A 17,416-nucleotide genomic window follows, 5' to 3' on the forward strand; every position below is an offset into this window, starting at 1 on the left:
CGCTCTCAGCGCCCCTTAGAGACAGGAGGTCTGTTGAAGACCACCTCACTGCCCTCGCTGCCTTGGCCCTGCCTCGCAGGAGGAGAAGAAGCGGAAGCGGGAGAGGGAGCACTGCGACACGGAGGGGGAGACCGACGACTTTGACCCCGGGAAGAAGGTGGAGGTGGACCCGCCCCCCGACCGGCCGGTGCGGGCCTGCCGGACGCAGCCAGGCGAGTGGCGGCATTCGGGGTGTCCTGGAGCTGGGGGGCTTGTCGTGGGGAGCAGCGGTGGCTTTCTGCCCTTGGGCTTGGGGAGACGCCTAGGATGGAAGGAGCCACGCCGTCCGTTCCCAGGCCTCACAGAGGAGCTGGGCCAGCCTGAGTGTCTTGCTGCTCGCTTTGAGCTTCTAGAGCAGGGCTTGGCCTGCTGCGGCTCCTGGCCTCTTAGCGCGAGAGTCCCAAGAAGGTCCTCGGAGATGGGAGGAGGCGAGCGCTGGCGTCAGTCGTTTGGGTCCTTAGATCCCTAGGAGCTGTGCTGGCTTCAGGCGCGGAAACTTGGAAAGCTCTGGCTCCCTCTGATCTGCGTGGGGAGTCCCCTCTGGTCTCAGACTGTCAGGCACCTCTCGGGGGAGGCACGCTGGCTCTGACTGGAGGTCTGACCACCTCTGATTTGCTGGGGGAGCAGGGAGACATTGTCTTGCGGCCATGGAGGTGGTGTTTGCTGGTAGCCACACTCCCAGGGAGCAGTGAGACATGGGGCCACTGGGCCTCCTGTGGGGGAGACAGGTCGGCACAGGGCAGCAGCTGCTCAGCTGGATGTGGCTGTGGAATGCCTGCGGCTGCTGGTGAGTCACTTCAGCCGTGTCCGACTCTGTGCGACCCCATAGACGGCAGCTCACCAGGCTCCCCTGTCCCTGGGATTCTCCAGGCAAGAACACTGGAGTGGGTTGCCATTTCCTTCTCTAGTGCATGGAAGTGAAAAGCGAAAGTGAAGTTGCTCAGTCACGTCCGACTGTTAGTAACCCCATGGACTACAGCCCACCAGGCTCCTCCATCCATGGGATTTTCCAGGCAGTGGAATGCCTGCGGTTGCTAGTAATCACTCAGCTTGTTCACACTGCCTGTTGAGTGCCCTCCCCTGTGTGCCTGGAAAGCCTGTGGTCAGATGAGGTTTCCTTGGGCCTCTCCTGGTCTTGCTCAACAGCGTTGCCCTGGTGACCAGAGTGACCCCAAGGACCCTGGTTCCTTGGTTGAGAAGAGCATTTATAACCCCAGATCTGAGGCTCTGGGTGCAGCCTCAGGGACACAGTGGGGAAGACCATATACATACGTACTCTTGTGGAGGGAAACCTAACTGATTGCTGTGTTCACGTTCCCTGGAAACAGTGCTTTCATGCTGTGCATCCAGAGATGTAGTTAATAGTCGGAGTCCTCACAAGAACACCCGTTTTATCCCCATTTTACTAGTGAGCAGAGGCATGAGCAGAGAATACAGATAGAATGCTATCAGGGCATTCGTTGGCGACTTCTGCTCAAAGTCTTGATTGCATCATCTTAGCTTGTCTGGAACATCCTAGGCCCAGGAGCGGTGCAGGCTGGGGACAGGGTGGCACGTGACAGCACGTCTTGGTTGTCTCGGAGCGGCGGGGTTGGGGGCTGCTGCTGGGTCCTGCCCCTTTCCCTGGCGGGGTTGGGGGCTGCTGCTGGGTCCTGCCCCTTTCTCCAGCGGTGTTGGGGGCTGCTGCTGGGTCCTGCCCCTTTCCCTGGCGGGGTTGGGGGCTGCTGCTGGGTCCTGCCCCTTTCTCCAGCGGTGTTGGGGGCTGCTGCTGGGTCCTGCCCCTTTCTCCAGCGGTGTTGGGGGCTGCTGCTGGGTCCTGCCCCTTTCTCCGGCGGGGTTGGGGGGCTGCTGCTGGGTCCTGCCCCTTTCTCCGGCGGGGTTGGGGGCTGCTGCTGGGTCCTGCCCCTGTCTCCGGCGGGGTTGGGGGCTGCTGCTGGGTTCTGCCCCTGTCTCTGGCGGGGTTGGGGGCTGCTGCTGGGTCCTGCCCCTTTCCCTGGCGGGGTTGGGGGCTGCTGCTGGGTCCTGCCCCTTTCTCCAGCGGTGTTGGGGGCTGCTGCTGGGTCCTGCCCCTTTCTCCAGCGGTGTTGGGGGCTGCTGCTGGGTCCTGCCCCTTTCTCCGGCGGGGTTGGGGGGCTGCTGCTGGGTCCTGCCCCTTTCCCTGGCGGGGTTGGGGGCTGCTGCTGGGTCCTGCCCCTTTCCCTGGCGGGGTTGGGGGGCTGCTGCTGGGTCCTGCCCCTTTCTCCGGCGGGGTTGGGGGCTGCTGCTGGGTCCTGCCCCTGTCTCCGGCGGGGTTGGGGGCTGCTGCTGGGTCCTGCCCCTGTCTCCGGCGGGGTTGGGGGCTGCTGCTGGGTTCTGCCCCTGTCTCTGGCGGGGTTGGGGGCTGCTGCTGGGTCCTGCCCCTTTCTCTGGCTGCACTGAGTGGGGACCACGTGTGGGTTTGCTCACCTTCTCATCTGCTCGTGTGAGCCTGGAACAGGAAATAGAAGGATAAGGGCCACAAAATTGGCGTTTTCTTTATGGTGAAGCGTTAGCAAAACGCTTTTGTTTAATTTTCCTTTCTCCGTTTTTAAATCGGCAGCTGAAAACGAGACCACGCCGATTCAGCAGCTGCTGGAGCACTTCCTCCGCCAGCTGCAGAGGTAAACGGTGCTTCCGAGGGGCTCCTGCTGGGGCGTCCGAGCTCTTCTCTGCGTGCTCTTGCTTCACGGGGGTGGGCATGCCTGTGGGAGCAGGGCTCAGCGTTCCAAGAATCTCAAGTCAGCACCAGGGATCAAACGCCAGAGGGTGGGGTCATGGCAGGACCCAGGACGGTAGTTTTGGAGTTTTTAGTGTGTCTAAAGTACCACAACCTGAAAGAGCATGCCGCTGCTAAGTCACTTCAGTCATGTCCGACTCTGTGCGACCGCATAGACGGCAGCCCACCAGGCTCCCCAGTCCCTGGGATTCTTCAGGCAAGAACACTGGAGTGGGCTGCCATTTCCTTCTCCAGTGCATGAAAGTGAAAAGTGAAAGTGAAGTTGCTGAGTCATATCCGACTCTTAGCGACCCCATGGACTGCGGCCCACCAGGCTCCTCTGTCCATAGGATTTTCCAGGCAAGAGTACTGGAGCATAAATTTTGTTAATTTTAAGAAGCAACCTTAGATTTTGGTTAATTGCATCAGATTTTTTACTGTGAGGTGTTTTGTTCAAACACTCAGGTCTTAGGGTTTTCCCAGTTTAAATAATGATATTTGTGTTTTCAGAAAAGATCCTCATGGATTTTTCGCTTTTCCTGTCACGGATGCAATCGCTCCCGGGTACTCGATGATAATAAAGCACCCGATGGACTTCGGCACCATGAGAGACAAGATCGCAGCCAACGGGTACCAGTCAGTCACGGAGTTCAAGGTAGAGCATCTCACGACCGTAGCCAGCAAGCACCCGTCAGTCTTGGAGCTCAGGCTAGACTGGCGCCTCTCCTGGAGCCGTCACCAGGGAGCTCCGTGTGCGTTCACGCACAGCAGCCTTCATGAGGCTTCGGTTGCTGGCAGTCGCAAGCTTTGTGGGTGTTTCTGTGTTGGGTTGGTGTTTTGCAAATACAGGGGTCAGTTGTGACTTTCTCCATGTTTTGGTCTAAAAGTTAGCCTGCGTCTTGTGTGTTAGTAGACATTTGTTCTTAAGTTACTGTTTTGGCGTAAACGGACATGTTGGGTCCAGCGAAGGTGTGTTTGATTTGAACTGCAATGTAATTTTTCTAATGTAATTAACTGGGAGTTTAGATTTTTTAGGATCATGGTTTTTTTGTCTCCTGAGCACTCTATTGCTGACTCTCTGTCTTTTCAGCGCTGGCTGTGAAAGGTGAGAGCTGCTTTTTGGCATTCAGATTCAGGGGAAGATCAAAGCAGATGTTTGTCAGTGTTGACAGTAATGCCGTTTAGAAAAAGTCGTTGCGTTTCTTTCTTAGGTTCTGTTCACTTTGGCCAAGCTTGGCTTTCCTATTTTTGCTTACTGGAGAACTCACTGAAAGTGTTGGCCGGCCTGTGACTGAAGGGTGGGTGGGAGAAAAGGAAAGTTTTCCTGGCAAGTTCGGGCAGGCGGTCTCCTGCGTCTGTGTCCTGACGTGCGCCCAGCCACCTGTGGGCCCAGTCTCGTCAGTCGCCCAGTGACAAAGCTGAGATGTGAAGAGTGCCACCCTGCCCCCGTCGTGACCTGAGCCTGTCACAGTCGAGGCCTGCGACGTGGGCTTTGTGGCCTCAGCCCAGCCCTAGGAGCGCTGGCCTGGCGAGGGAAGGGCTCCCGGTGGCACGCACCGCCTTAACAGTCGTTGCCATCCTGAGGCTAACTCCCTGTCCTGGTGCCCTGAGTAGTCTGGCTGGGGTGACAGCACCGATGTCTCAGGCCGTTTACCTTTGATGTAAGTTGCTCACTTATTTTAGGGGAAGGTGTGTTTCTAATGGTACCAGAGTAACCATCTGTAGGCAGAATTCCAAATTCTGTGAAAAGCTTCAGAGAGAGACGGCGTGCCCACCTCTCAGTTTATCCCTCTGCTTTGCTTGAAAGAACTGGTTGTTGGTTCTTGTTCCTGTTAATGTCTGAGTTCCTTCCAAGGAGAGGGAAGGGGGCAGGTCAGGAAAGAAGCGGAGGAACCAGCATTTTACCCCCGTGAAGTGTGTGTGCTGCGTCCAGAAAGGATGACGCAGTTTGACAAGCTTCTCATTCAAGTGTTCTTGTGCGAGTGAACACTAACGAACAGTTATGAGAATTTCTCAAAGTTTTAAAAAATGATTCTTGAATTACTCAGCCGTAAAAAAGAGTGAAGTATTATTTCGCTTTTGTAGCAACATTTGTAGCAACTTGGATGAAATTAGAGGTTATACTGAGTGAAGTGAGTCAGGCAAGTGTTATATGGTGTCACTTACATGGGGAATCTAAACGGCGATGCAAATGAACTTGTCGACACAACAGAGAACAGAGGGCTGGCTGCTGGAAGGGCAGGGCTGGGGGCGAGCAGATCAGGGCTTCAGCAAGAACAGACACAAACTGCTACGTGCAGGCACTTACTGTGTGGAACAGGGAAGTATACTTAGTATCTTATAATAAACTGTGACTGAAAATGAGCTGAAAAGTTGTCCATAGATTAAAGGAAAGGTCTTCTTTAGAGCGGACAGCCGTGTCTGCTCTCCAGGGTGTCCAGCGCCTCCTTTGGCGGCTTCGGCAGGAAGCTCGAGTCTGCTGGTGTCTGTGTGGCTCCACATCCGGGGAACTGTCTCCTTTCCAGGCAGACTTCAAGCTGATGTGCGACAATGCGATGACGTACAACAGGCCGGACACCGTGTACTACAAGCTGGCCAAAAAGATCCTGCACGCCGGCTTCAAGATGATGAGCAAAGTGAGGGCCTCCAGTGGTGGGCGCGGGGCTGCGGCTGGGCACCACGCTGCTGCCGCCGCTGCGGCTCTCACACCCGAACGGAGGCTCACAGCGAATGCCGTGCTCCGTCCACGCCCCCCGGCCTCACGGGCCCTCTGCTCTAGGGAGCCCCAGCCAGCCGCCCTTGCGAGCACGCCCCTCCTCCAGACACGCCCCCTCTCTGCTACTGCCCGTGGCCATGTCCCCAGCAGGCTCGGGGCGGAGCTGCAGACGCGTGGGTCTCGCTGGCTTGCGGCCTGCCTCATGGGTTCGGCGTGTGTGGCTGCCTCCCGGAGCCCAGCACCCCGTCTTCAGCCCCGGGGCCCCCCTCTGTCCCGAGAGCCAGGCTGCATGTGCCACGTGTTAGGACCAGGGCCGGCCTCACCAGCCTCGGGGACGCGCCCCGCCCCCGGAGGGTTAGCCGCCAGGCCGGGCGAGGCTGCGGCCGCCCCCCCGCCTCGCTTCGTCGGTGCTGTGGCCGGAGGGAGAGGTCAAGCCTGCGGCTCTGTGCTTTCTGGTTCCAGGAGCGGCTCTTAGCTCTGAAGCGCAGCATGTCGTTTATGCAGGACATGGATTTCTCTCAGCAGGCGGCTCTTCTGGGCAACGAAGACACGGCTGCCGAGGAGCCTGCCCCCGAGGTCGTGCCCGTGCACATAGAGACGGCCAAGAAGTCCAAGCGGCCAAGTAGAGAAGTCATCAGGTAGAGCCGCCCACCCGCCTGGCCCTGCGGGCGCCGATGCCCTCGCTGCTGGCGGGCGCCGCATCCCAGCTCGTCTCGCTCAAGGCAGCTGGGACGGAGGCTGCACCCTATGTTCACACAGAAGCAGCCCCCCTCCCTGCCCACTCGAGAGTGCAGTGGCTCGTGGTGGTGGTCCCCATCCTGCCAAGACTGTCAGGAGGCCTGGGCCCTGGGGTCGGTCGCGAGGGGTGCAGTTCTCCACTCTGGCCCCCCCTCCCCACGTGCTGGTGCAGCGACAGGTCCTGTAGGGAGTCATGGCCACCCCTGCGGGTCTCGGGGGCACGGGCTGAGCCACCTTCGCCGGCCATGCTCACACTCGGTCCCGGGTGTGGCTCGCCAGGCCCGCTGCCTGGCCGCTGCTGCTACCGTGTCCTGTGAATTCTCACTGGCCCTCCACTCCCGAGGGGCCCCTCATGCAGGACGTGTGCCGGTGGTCAGGGCTCCGCATCCCCGGCTCGGGGGCTCCGTGGTGCCATCGTAGGTGACAGCTCGGGTCAGGGCGGGCAAGGGCCTGCGTCTGGGCTCCTGCAGCTGGGGCCCTAGCTGTGAGGGGGCTTCCTGTGGACTTGGGACCCCAGAGGGCTCCCCCCACACTCATTGGAGGGGTTCCACCACTCTGCTTCTAGAGCCTTCCACGAGGAGACCCCCTCCCTCGGGTGCTGGCAGCTGCCCCTCTTTCCTCTGCCATCTCGGGGCACTCTGGGGCCTGGGGGCTGCTCATAGCCCGGGCTCACGGCCAGCGCCCCGACCCTGCACGGAGTTGCTGCTGCTGTTGGTCCAGTGCCTGAGCGACGCTGTTGGCAGTGAGGCCCTGTCGCCCTAGGGTGACCAGAAGCCGGGGCTGAGACCCAGGGCCCTCGGCTCGGCTGGCGTCCACGCACCGTAGCCCGCGGAGGGTCAGGCGCGTGTGCCCCCCGCCACACCCTCTGCCACTGCGGGTGGGCCTCCGGGAGGGCAGGCCTGACTCGCGCGTGTCCCCGCCTCACAGCTGTGTGTTCGAGCCGGAGGGGAATGCCTGCAGCCTGACGGACAGCACTGCGGAGGAGCACGTGCTGGCGCTGGTGGAGCACGCGGCCGACGAGGCCCGGGACAGGATAAGCCGGCTGGTGCCCGGCGGCAAGGTAGCGCCCCCACGGGGCGGCTGTCCCCTGCCAGGCGCTGGCCTGTGGGTATGACCGAGCATCAGCGGTCGTCGTGAGTATCTGGCCGGAGCGCTGCCGTGTCCTGGTGCCGTTGTCGCTGGGGGGTTAGCGCCTCGTCCCCAGGGCTGCCGCAGCCCTCTGGCCACCTCCTGGGAGCCGGGGTGGCGTGTGTTGTGCAGGTTGCCAGCCAGCAGAGGGTTGCGCTCTGTCTCCAGGCCGAGGCCAAGCCCGCCCTGCCTCTCCTCGGCGTTGCGTCCTCTCCGTGTTTTCGGGGTCTGTGCCTGTGCAGTCTCCACGGGTCTGACCAGGCGTGAACCGGTCCTCAGGGCCCGCCCTGCTCTGCACACCTCCTCTCTGACACAGGAGGCATCCGGTAGGCTTGGCAGGAATCACATGGGCCAGTGGCTTCAGATTTCCTGGTGATTGTTAGCGAGAACACAAGCAAAGTTAACCCTGGTGTTTTGTTTGACCCGGGGTGTCTAATGTTCTATTTTTACAAAATGTATGTGGAAACCTAGTTGAACTTTCTATTTATACTAAGGCTGCAGAGGTTTCGCGTAAAGAACCGTGAAGTGGTCGCGGTTGGGATGTGTCGGGTTATACGAGACACACCACGTTTTACGCCACCTGTTTCCTGCTGGTTGCACGCGCCTGCTGTAAGGTGTGAAGTCCCCGTGTGGTCACGTGGCAGCTCTGTGTGTCGAGCCTGGTGTATGCCGTGGTGGCTCCTCAGCCCCGGAGTCAGCGCTTCCGCAGTGAGCACTGACTCCTCACAGACAAGGGCGCCCCGTCCTGTCTGGGCCCGGGCGCACAGAGAGCTGGGACGGCCACATCTGTCCGTGCGTCCGTCTGTGCAGCCTGCCCTGACTCAGTTCACCAAAGGCCATACGTCCACACCGAGACCTCAGGTCTGCCCACACCTGAGGGTCCTCTGCTCCTTGCGGGCTCGAGGCTGCAGTGAGGAGCCCTGCCGTCCCCCATGCCCCATCCCTGGGCTCCCCTGCACCGGTGCACGCGGCTGCCCCCAGCCTGCAAAGCGGCCCAGCTCCTGAGGCCTCTGGTCTCCTTGGCCAGGCTCTGCCCCAGCTCGCGTTGGTCAGGCTTCCAGCTCCTGGAAAAAGCGGTTTCTGGGGAGTGTCGTGTGTCTTTGAAGCTCCTAGTCGTGCGGGTCCTGGGAGCTCGGCTCAGGAGCTCCTCTGTGGCACACGTGTGCCCAGGGTCGTATGCTCACGGCACGAGGCGTGTCTGTGGTCTCGGGGGGCGGGGAGCTCTGTGGTTGTTCAGGGTTTACTCAGGACAGGCCATCCTCAGAGGCCACGGTTCTCCTGGCCCCTCAAGGGCGCCCTGCTTTGGGGGAGCCCTGGGCGGGGCCTGGAGGCCGCAGGGGGTTGGTGGCGTGGGGGCCCTGGAGGCCGCAGGGGGTGGGGCCGTGGGCACTCAGGCTGTTCTCTTGCAGATGGGCTACTTGAAGAAGAATGGGGATGGAAGTCTGCTCTACAGCGTGGTCAACACGGCCGGGCTGGATGCCGACGGTGCGTGCCCGCCCCCCGCCCCACGCCCCATCCTGTCTGCTGACCGGCCCCGTCCCTGACCTCCACGCCTTGGTGACATGTAGATGGGGCATGGCCCATCGCCCACGTGGCAGGATGCAGTGTAGTCAGGGGTCCTCTGTGGGTGCGGAGGGCAGGAGCTGGCCACTTTAACCGTCAGCTGGAGTAAATCGTAGCGTTTTCGATAAAAGAGAACAGGCAAGCTGGTTCCGCTCTGAGCGCGAGATTGAGGTTCTGATGGGGACGTGGAGACCTGTCAGGCCCCAGTCCCCGTGGGAACCATCCACAGGCCTGTCAGGAGGCGGAGGCAGCCGTGCTGCCCCTGTAGCACGTGGCCTGAGGCCTGAGGTGGGATCCGTGGCATGAGTTGGGGTTGTGTTGCCGCGCGGTGGGCTGATCGCTGGCTTTCCACTCTGAAGCCGCGGGCAGCCAGGGTTTCAGGGTGCTGCTGGCTGTGTAGACCTGAATTCAGATGGTTCCAGGGGCCCCCAGGCTGTGCTCCCACATGCCCCCGCTGCTGCATGCGGCTGGGGCCCGCCTGTTCACGAGCCTGGTCCCCTTGCAGAGGAGGAGACCCACCCGGTGGACCTGAGCTCACTGTCCAGCAAGCTGCTGCCTGGCTTCACCACGCTGGGCTTCCGGGAGGAGCGGAGGAGCCGAGGTGAGGCACCACCCCCGACCCAGCGGCTGCTGCGTCAGGCCCAGCTCTGGGTCTGATCACGCTCGGGGGCGTCCCGGGAGGGGCAGGAGCTGGAGCCCAGAGGGCAGGACCCGCCTCTGCGTCGGCCAGTGTGGGGGCTCCTCCCCACGCTCAGCTGCCCTGCGCGTGCTGGTGGTCCAGTGACGCCACTTAAAGTGCCTCCAACAAAGTCACTATTCCTCCACTCGGGGGCCATGACGCTGTAGGCAGCGGACAGACGCCCTGCCTGGAGGCTCCTGAGAACTCGGTGCGGGGAGCACGTGGGCTCTGTGTGGGGCCTCCGTGGTCCCTGGAGACGTGGCGTGCACATGGCCCGTGCGTGTGAGTCCCTCACGTCGGCCCCTGCACCCCCCCCCAGTCACCTTCCTCTCCAGCGCCAGCACCGCGCTCTCCACACACAACAACTCCGTGTTTGGCGACTTGAAGGCTGACGAGGTGGAGCTGCTGTACTCGGCCTACGGAGATGAGACGGGCGTGCAGTGTGCGCTGAGGTGGGTGGGCTGGCCAGCATCTGTGGCAGGCTGCAGGCCGTGGTGGTGCTCAGTAAGATGACTGGCCTCTGCTGGTGGCCTCGAAGCTCAGGTAACTGGACCAGGTTTTTAAGGGGATGACGATCCAGGCCAGAGCCTGCAAGAGCCTGGTGTGACCCACCGTGCTCCAGGAAAACCAAGGTCATGGCCGTCCAGGGGCTCTTGTGCCCGTGTGTCGGCTCAGGCTGCCAAGACCAGGTGTCTGCAACAGCACCCGCGTCTTGGAGGCAGGATCCAAGCTCCTCCTGAGGCCTGGCTGCTGGGTGCAGAGGCTGCCCTCCTCAGCTCCTCCCCCGAGTCCTCCCCAGCGTCTCCCTCCCCTGCAATGTCCTCCCCCAGCTTCACTCTGCATCTCGAGCTCCTTTGCTGTGGAGACACTGAGGGCCACTATGAAGGCTTCATTTTTAACTGAATTCCCTCTAAGGCCCCCGTCTCCGTGTACAGCTGTGTTTGAGGGGCAGGGGGTCAGGGCCTCAGCGTGTGATGTTGGGGGCATAGTTCAGCCCCAGTTGTGACAGGTGTGGTACTACAGTTAGTGATCTGGTATTGCACCTGTGGACTGGGGTTTGTATTTTTTCATTCCTGAGAGGAAAGAGGACCGTTCCTTTAGAATTTACTCTCTTATGTGGGGACTGTGACAGCTGTGCTGGTTGGTGAGAAATGGAGTTTGCTCACGTCAGATCTTTGTCTCACTCCAAAAACAGCGTGGAGTGTGTTTGAAGAACACGGAGGGATCCGTTAGCCTCCAATACAGTGAACGAGTAGCTGACCCCGACGTCTGTGCGAGAAAAGAAATAGAGGAGGGAAACCAAGAGGGAGGCGTGATGGTGGAGGGTGGCCTCCCAGGAGGTGGCCCTGTATCGTCCTGCCCCGGCACTCGGCTCTGGGGCCCGCTGCCCTTGGTCCAGGCAGCTGGACGCTGGGTGCAGAGTCCAGGCAGCCAGACGCTAGGTACAGAGTCCAGGCAGCTGGATGCCGGGTGCAGAGTCCAGGCAGCCAGACACTAGGTACGGAGTCCAGGCAGCCGGACACTGGGCATGGAGTCCAGGCAGCCGCCCTTGGTCCAGGCAGCGACGCTGGGTGCGGAGCCCGGGCAGCCAGACGCTAGGTACGGAGTCCAGGCAGCCAGACGCTAGGTACGGAGTCCAGGCAGCCAGACGCTGGGTACGGAGTCTAGGCAGCTGGACGCTGGGCATGAAGTCCAGGCAGCCGCCCTTGGTCCAGGCAGCCGCCCTTGGTCCAGGCAGCGACGCTGGGTGCGGAGTCAGGCCCATGGCCGTGTGAAGGCCTTGCCCTCAGGACTCCTTCAGGCCTGGCTGTGCTGCTTGGACTGTGGGCTCTGCTCCCAGCTTCTGTTCTCAGAGTGTGGCCTCTGTTTTAAGCTCGCTAGCATGGTTTGGGATTTTCTCACTTTCTCATGGTCCTGGATGGCCCCAGCGGTGCTCCCAGCCCACCCAGCGTGGGGCCCTCCCTGTGATTTCTCCTTCACTCCCTTGTGTCCCGGAACCCAAAACAGGCGGGGGCGCCCTCATAAAGTGGGCGTGAGGGCTTAGGTGTGCAGACGCCTTGCTCTCCGCTTTGCCTTCCCTTTGTTTCTTGTTTTGGGGTCACTGTTGTCCACCTTCCACCTGCCCCGTCTGGACCTCGGGGGTGGGCAGCTTCGGGGTGGGGGGTGCGGAACGCAGGTCCCAGCGGCCCTCACGGCCCCTCCAGCTTGCAGGAGTTCGTGAAGGATGCCGGGAGCTACAGCAAGAAGCTGGTGGACGACCTGCTGGACCAGATCACGGGTGGGGACCACTCACGGATGCTCTTCCGGCTGAGGCAGGTAGGCGCCAGCAGGGAGTGTGCGCGAGCAGGCAGTGTGCGCGAGCAGGCAGTGTGCGCGAGCAGGGAGTGTGCGCGAGCAGGCAGTGTGCGCGAGCAGGGAGTGTGCGCGAGCAGGGAGTGTGCGCGAGCAGGGAGTGTGCGCGAGCAGGCAGTGTGCGCGAGCAGGGAGTGTGCGCCAGCAGGGAGTGTACGTGAGCAGGGAGTGTGTGCGAGCAGGGAGTGTGTGTGAGCAGGGAGTGTGCGCCAGCAGGGAGTGTACGTGAGCAGGGAGTGTACGCCAGCAGGGAGTGTATGTGAGCAGGGAGTGTGTGCGAGCAGGGAGTGTACGCCAGCAGGGAGTATGTGCGAGCAGGGAGTGTGTGTGAGCAGGGAGTGTGCGTGAGCAGGGAGTGTGTGCGAGCAGGGAGTGTGTGCGAGCAGGGAGTGTACGCCAGCAGGGAGTGTGTGCGAGCAGGGAGTGTGTGTGAGCAGGGAGTGTACGTGAGCAGGGAGTGTGTGCGAGCAGGGAGTGTGTGCGAGCAGGGAGTGTGTGCGAGCAGGGAGTGTACGCCAGCAGGGAGTGTACGCCAGCAGGGAGTGTGCGCCAGCAGGGAGTGTGCGCGAGCAGGGAGTGTGCGCGAGCAGGGAGTGTGTGTGAGGTGGCCTGGAGCTGCTCCTCCCCGCGGGTCAGCTGCCTTCCAGGGAAACCTAAGGAGGACGCCCTCGTCAGGCACACGTTCTCTGTCCCTTTTTAGACCTGCCTTTGTTCATCAGCTGTCACCTTCCATCGTCCTGAAAAGTGTCCTTTTACCTTAAAGGACCTTTTTATTTATCTGGAAACTGTGTTTTACTTTCATATTTGAAACTTGTCTTCCTGGTGTGGACACCTAGATCGATGTCTTAGCCTCTTTGTGGAGTGATGTCTGACTCACCTGTGGCTGAGGAAGTGTCTGCAGTCACTTGTATTTTTATTTTCCATTTGTAGTATGTCTTTTTTTGGTCAGGATCAGGATTGGCAAACTTTGGCCTGTGAGCTAACAGTGTTTTTTTTACAGATTTTGAGTGTTTTAGAAAGTAGAAATGGAGAGCATGCCACACCCTGTGCGTGACCACAGAGCCTCGAATGTTCCCTCTCCAGCCATTTTGAGTTTCTTTTTGTACACAGTGCTAGAGGAACAGTTCAGTTTCATTTCTTCACCTGTAACGTTGCAGTTTTTCCAGCACTACTTACTGAATAGACTGTCTTCTTGCGTTGGAAGAGTTAATGTTGTTAAAATGATCACATACTCCAAGGCAATCCATAGATATAGTGCAGTCCCTATCAAAACATCAGTGGCATTTTTCAGAAAGCTGGGACAAATGATTTTAAAGTTTACACAGAGGCACAGTAGATGAGAGAGAGCCCAGGGACATCACTCATGCAGATTTCAGCTGTGCTGCTGAGCTGCGGGAATCCAAGCAGCGCAGTGCTGGCACTGAACTGGCTGCATAGACAGGTGGAGGATGGAGAGCCCGGAAGGAGAGCCAGGCGCGTGCGGCCAGCTCAGGACAGAGGCGGCCAGAGCACTCTGGTCGCATTAGTGAGCGTGAGCTGCTCAGGGCGGCACAGCTTCAGGCCATTGGTGCTTGTCTGTGCTGCGTCTCACTCCGCGACCCCGTGGGCACAGCCCGCTAGGCTCCTCTGTCCTCCAGTGTCCCCTGGAGTTTGCTCAGACTCACTTCCCCTTGAGTCGGTGATGCCATCCAACCATCTCCTCTGCTGGTCTCAGCACCACCCCCACCCACTCCCCTGCCGCCCGCCGGGTCAGCAGTCCTCCAGGTGAAGCCCCAGCCCAGCGTCTGACTGCCCTCTGTTTCCCACCCCCGGGGCTGCGGGTGCAGCCTGGGGGCTCTCGCGCCTTCATGGTCGTCTTGTCCCAGGTGGTCTCGTGGGTGCCCAGCCCGCCGGGGGTCTCAGCTGGTCTTGTGTGGCAGGCGCTGCGGCAGCCTCGCTCTGGCTGTGGCCTGTGAGGCCTGCTCGGGTCGCAGGCGGGCTTGTCCCACCTCGTGGGTGAGTGGGAGGGTGAGCATATGTGCTTCTGGGTGCAGCTCCTGCGAGGTTGGCTTCTGTCTGTGATTCTTTGTAGAGGAGAAGCGTTCCGATGAAGCCTCCGGATGAAGTGAAGGTGGGTTCCATGGACAAGTTACAGACAGTAAAAGCCTAGTGGTTCAGGTCCCCGTGAGGATGTTGCGTGTGGCCTTTGAGACGGCGCCAGTGAGAGGAGCTTCAGTCCCTTTGCTGAGGAGGAAAGTGAGATGGTCCGACGTGACCTGGCCTGAGGGTGTGCAGCCGGCAGGGGCTCCTCCTGGGAGTGGGCTCGCTGGTGGGCGAGGGCGGTCAGCAGGGACAGCCCAGGGCCTCGCCAGCCCCCAAGGACACGGTCCACTGTGGTCTCTGCCCCGCCCTGCAGTGACCTGGGGCACGTTTGGCCCCAGCTCTGAAACTGCCTGTATGGGCAGCAGCCCTGGGACTGGGCCGAGCTGTGGGGGTCACCAGCCTCCCTGATGGGGCCTTGCGGGGCAGAGGTCAGGGCAGGTCAGGTGCCCGTCAGCCAGGCCCTTGACTGACGGAGATTGGAGAGGGTGCCAGCCGAGGGCGCGTGTCTCCCCGCGTGTGCAGGGCAGCCAGGCATCTGCTTGGTCTCTGTCTGGGCTTTGCAACACGTGTGTTGTTAGGTGCCGGCCCCACACGGCCTGCGAGGATCTGGGGCGGGCTGCAGCCGCCTGAGCCCCCCACCCCCATCCCGACCCCGACTGGCCCACAGCAGGGCCCCTGCAGGTCAGCCCAGAGGAGGCAAGGACCTGCAATGCTGTCTGTCGAGTTCCTGAAGGAGCCTGGCCTCGAGTCCCGGGCGTCTCCCCGGAGACCCCCCAGCATCTGCGGGTCTCTCTCCAGTCCCCCTCGCGCCCATGGGTCCCCAGGGACCAGTGCCCTTCCCAGCTGCTCCAGGTGGAGGCATGCCCTGGGGAGCTCAGGCCCTGTGGTCCCCAGGCTGTGGCACGGTCCCCTGTCTGTGGGCTCCTCGCACGCCCAGGGCACAGCCGCCCAGCCTCTGTCCCCTGGGTGGTGGGTGGGCACCAGCTCGCTGCCTCCCCTCCGTCTCACATGGCTTGTCTCCCGCAGGCTGGGGACCCTCTCGGGGATGGCAGCTCCACGCTGGACTTCATGGCCATGAAGCCCTACTCGGATGTCTCACTGGACATCTCTGTGCTCGGCTGTCTAGGTAGGTTGTGCCGGGCACCGTGCTGTGCCTGTTTCCGGGAGGGTGGCCCAGCCCATGGGCCCTCGAATGACGACCCCACCCCCAGCCCCTGTCCTCAGGACGCCCCAGCCACCCAGCCCCCAGTCCTCAGGACCCCCCAGCCACCTAGCCCCTGTTCTCAGGATCCTCCCCCAACCCCCAGTCCTCAGGACCTCCCCCACCCCACCCCCTGTCCTCAGGACCCCCTCCACCCAGCCCCTTGTTCTCAGGACCCCCCCACCCCTTGTCCTCAGGACCCCCTCCACCCAGCCCCAGTCCTCAGGACCCCCCACCCCCACCCAGCCCCTTGTTCCCAGGACCTGCCCACCACCCAGCCCCTGTCCTCAGGACCCGCCCACCCCACCCCCTGTTCTCAGGATCCTCCCCCACCTTGTCCCCAGGACCCCGAGTGGCTCCCGGCAGGGCTCGCCGGGCGCGCTCTGACCTCTGCCCATCCCTGGGTCCCCTGGCCGTCTGGGCAGCGGGAGCTCCTGCCGTGGCCGCTGCTGCTGCATGGGCCTGGTCGCCGCCCTCACGGCGCGTGCCCCTAGGAGGGTCCTCTGCCCTTGTTGGCCCTGTGTGTGGGCCCTCCCTGCCGGCCCCTTCAGACCTGCTGACACGTGGAGTCTGCTGGCGGTCATGCTCGTGGCTTGTCCCAGCGGACAGACCAGGGCCCTCTGGGGGCCGTGCTGGGGGAGGGGGTGCTGCGGGAGCCAGGGCAAGTTTGCAGAGCCCTGTTCCCGCGGAGCCCCCGGCAGCAAGCGTGGCCTCTGTCACCCGCTGCCAGGCGCGTCCCCAGGCCCTGGGAGGAAAGCAGGTGGGGGCCCGGCGGGTCCTCTGTCCCTCGGTGCACCGAGGGCAGCCCGCCGCCTGCTGGCTCCCCTCCCGCCGAGTCCGCCGTCTTCTCCTCTGTCTCAGGGGGCGGGCTGTCACCAGCCCTGTTTCCTCTGCCAGGTCTGTTCTTGGGCTGCGTCTCTTTGCTGGGCCCGGGGCCGGGGGTTTATCTTGAACGTGGGGAGTCTGACTGCAGTTTGTCCCACGCTCACCTGGGCCTGATTCAGCCCATCTTCCTCGGGGCATATATTCTCCGCTGGCCTCCAGCCGGGGCGGACATGGCCCTGCGGGCACCGATTGTTGACCCCCAGCTTTCCTGCGTCCTCCCCCCTCCTCGCGTCACGTGTCCTTTCCCTTCTGAGGGTGCGGTGGGTCCCGCTCGCTGCCCCTGCTTCTTGGTTGCGATGTCCCCAGGGCTGAGCCTCCCTGCTTCTTGCCCGCCATGCGGGTGCTGCCTGACGCCTGTGCGGAGCCCCGTATGGCATTCTCCTGGCCTCCTCAGGGTGGGAAGCCGCTTGGCGCAGGGGAGCGTGGCCCCGCCAGTGTGGGGAGGGTCCTGCCGGGCCGTCGGGGGGTGCGGCCGGTCATCCGGCGTGCGTCGCTCCCTGCTGCACGGCGCCTCACGCGGCGCGAGCCCAGCTGGGCAGTGGTGGCCGAGCCGGGCTCAGCCCTGTCTCCGTGTCCACAGGGAAGGTAAAGAAGGAGCTGGACCCCGAGGATGGGCACCTGAGCCTGGACGAGACGACGAAGCTCCTTCAGGACCTGCAGGAGGCGCAGGCGGAGCGCGGAGGCTCGCGGCCCTCGTCCAACCTCAGCTCGCTGTCCAACACCTCTGACCGGGACCAGCACCACCTGGGTAAGGCCCGCCGCGCGGCTGCGTGGGTGCCTCAGGGGGGTTGGGGGGCCGGGGGCCAGCAGGCTGGGCCAGGCCCAGGGGTGCTGCAGGCCCCTACAGGGACTCTGGTCAGGCAGCTGCACTGGGGAGGGGTTTGGCGTGGAAGTCAGTCTTGTGAACCCGGGGGCTTGGCCTGAAAATGCCGGGTCCATGTTGGGAAGAGCCCCAGCCGGTCGTGTCCGAGCCGTGGACCCCATAGTGTCATCGCAGAGGGAACGCAGGCTTCTTCCTGCTTCTGCTCCTGAAGCAGCGTGGGTGGCACTGTGCTCCTGCCCGGCCTCGTCGGGGTCATGGAGCCTCGGGGGGGGTGCACAGGACAGACCTCAGGGCCCTTGGTGGAGGGGCGTACAGGACGGACCTTGGGGCCCGTGGTCGTAGTGGAGGCCACAGGACCTCAGGGCCCTCAGTGGGGCGTACAGGACGGACCTTGGGGCCGTGGTCGTAGTGGAGGCCACAGGACCTCAGGGCCCTCAGTGGGGCGTACAGGACGGACCTTGGGCCCTTGGTCGTAG

General features: G+C 62.2%; 1 protein-coding gene across 1 annotated transcript in view; it reads left to right on the forward strand.

Moving 5' to 3' along the window:
* The window catches only part of BRD9 (bromodomain containing 9), an 18,222-nt gene extending 1,181 nt beyond the window's left edge, over nt 1–17,041 (forward strand). The window contains exons 3-15 of the mRNA XM_018065483.1: nt 80–212; nt 2,618–2,678; nt 3,284–3,428; nt 5,299–5,409; nt 5,952–6,127; nt 7,155–7,287; nt 8,765–8,840; nt 9,424–9,519; nt 9,917–10,049; nt 11,802–11,913; nt 14,021–14,059; nt 15,058–15,157; nt 16,698–17,041. Coding sequence (XP_017920972.1) covers nt 80–212; nt 2,618–2,678; nt 3,284–3,428; nt 5,299–5,409; nt 5,952–6,127; nt 7,155–7,287; nt 8,765–8,840; nt 9,424–9,519; nt 9,917–10,049; nt 11,802–11,913; nt 14,021–14,059; nt 15,058–15,157; nt 16,698–17,041 — 1,659 coding nt within the window. The remainder of the gene's footprint in view (nt 1–79; nt 213–2,617; nt 2,679–3,283; nt 3,429–5,298; nt 5,410–5,951; nt 6,128–7,154; nt 7,288–8,764; nt 8,841–9,423; nt 9,520–9,916; nt 10,050–11,801; nt 11,914–14,020; nt 14,060–15,057; nt 15,158–16,697) is intronic.

The sequence above is a fragment of the Capra hircus genome, chromosome 20 (assembly GCF_001704415.2).
Source record: "Capra hircus breed San Clemente chromosome 20, ASM170441v1, whole genome shotgun sequence".
NCBI classification, from domain to species: Eukaryota; Metazoa; Chordata; class Mammalia; order Artiodactyla; family Bovidae; genus Capra; species Capra hircus.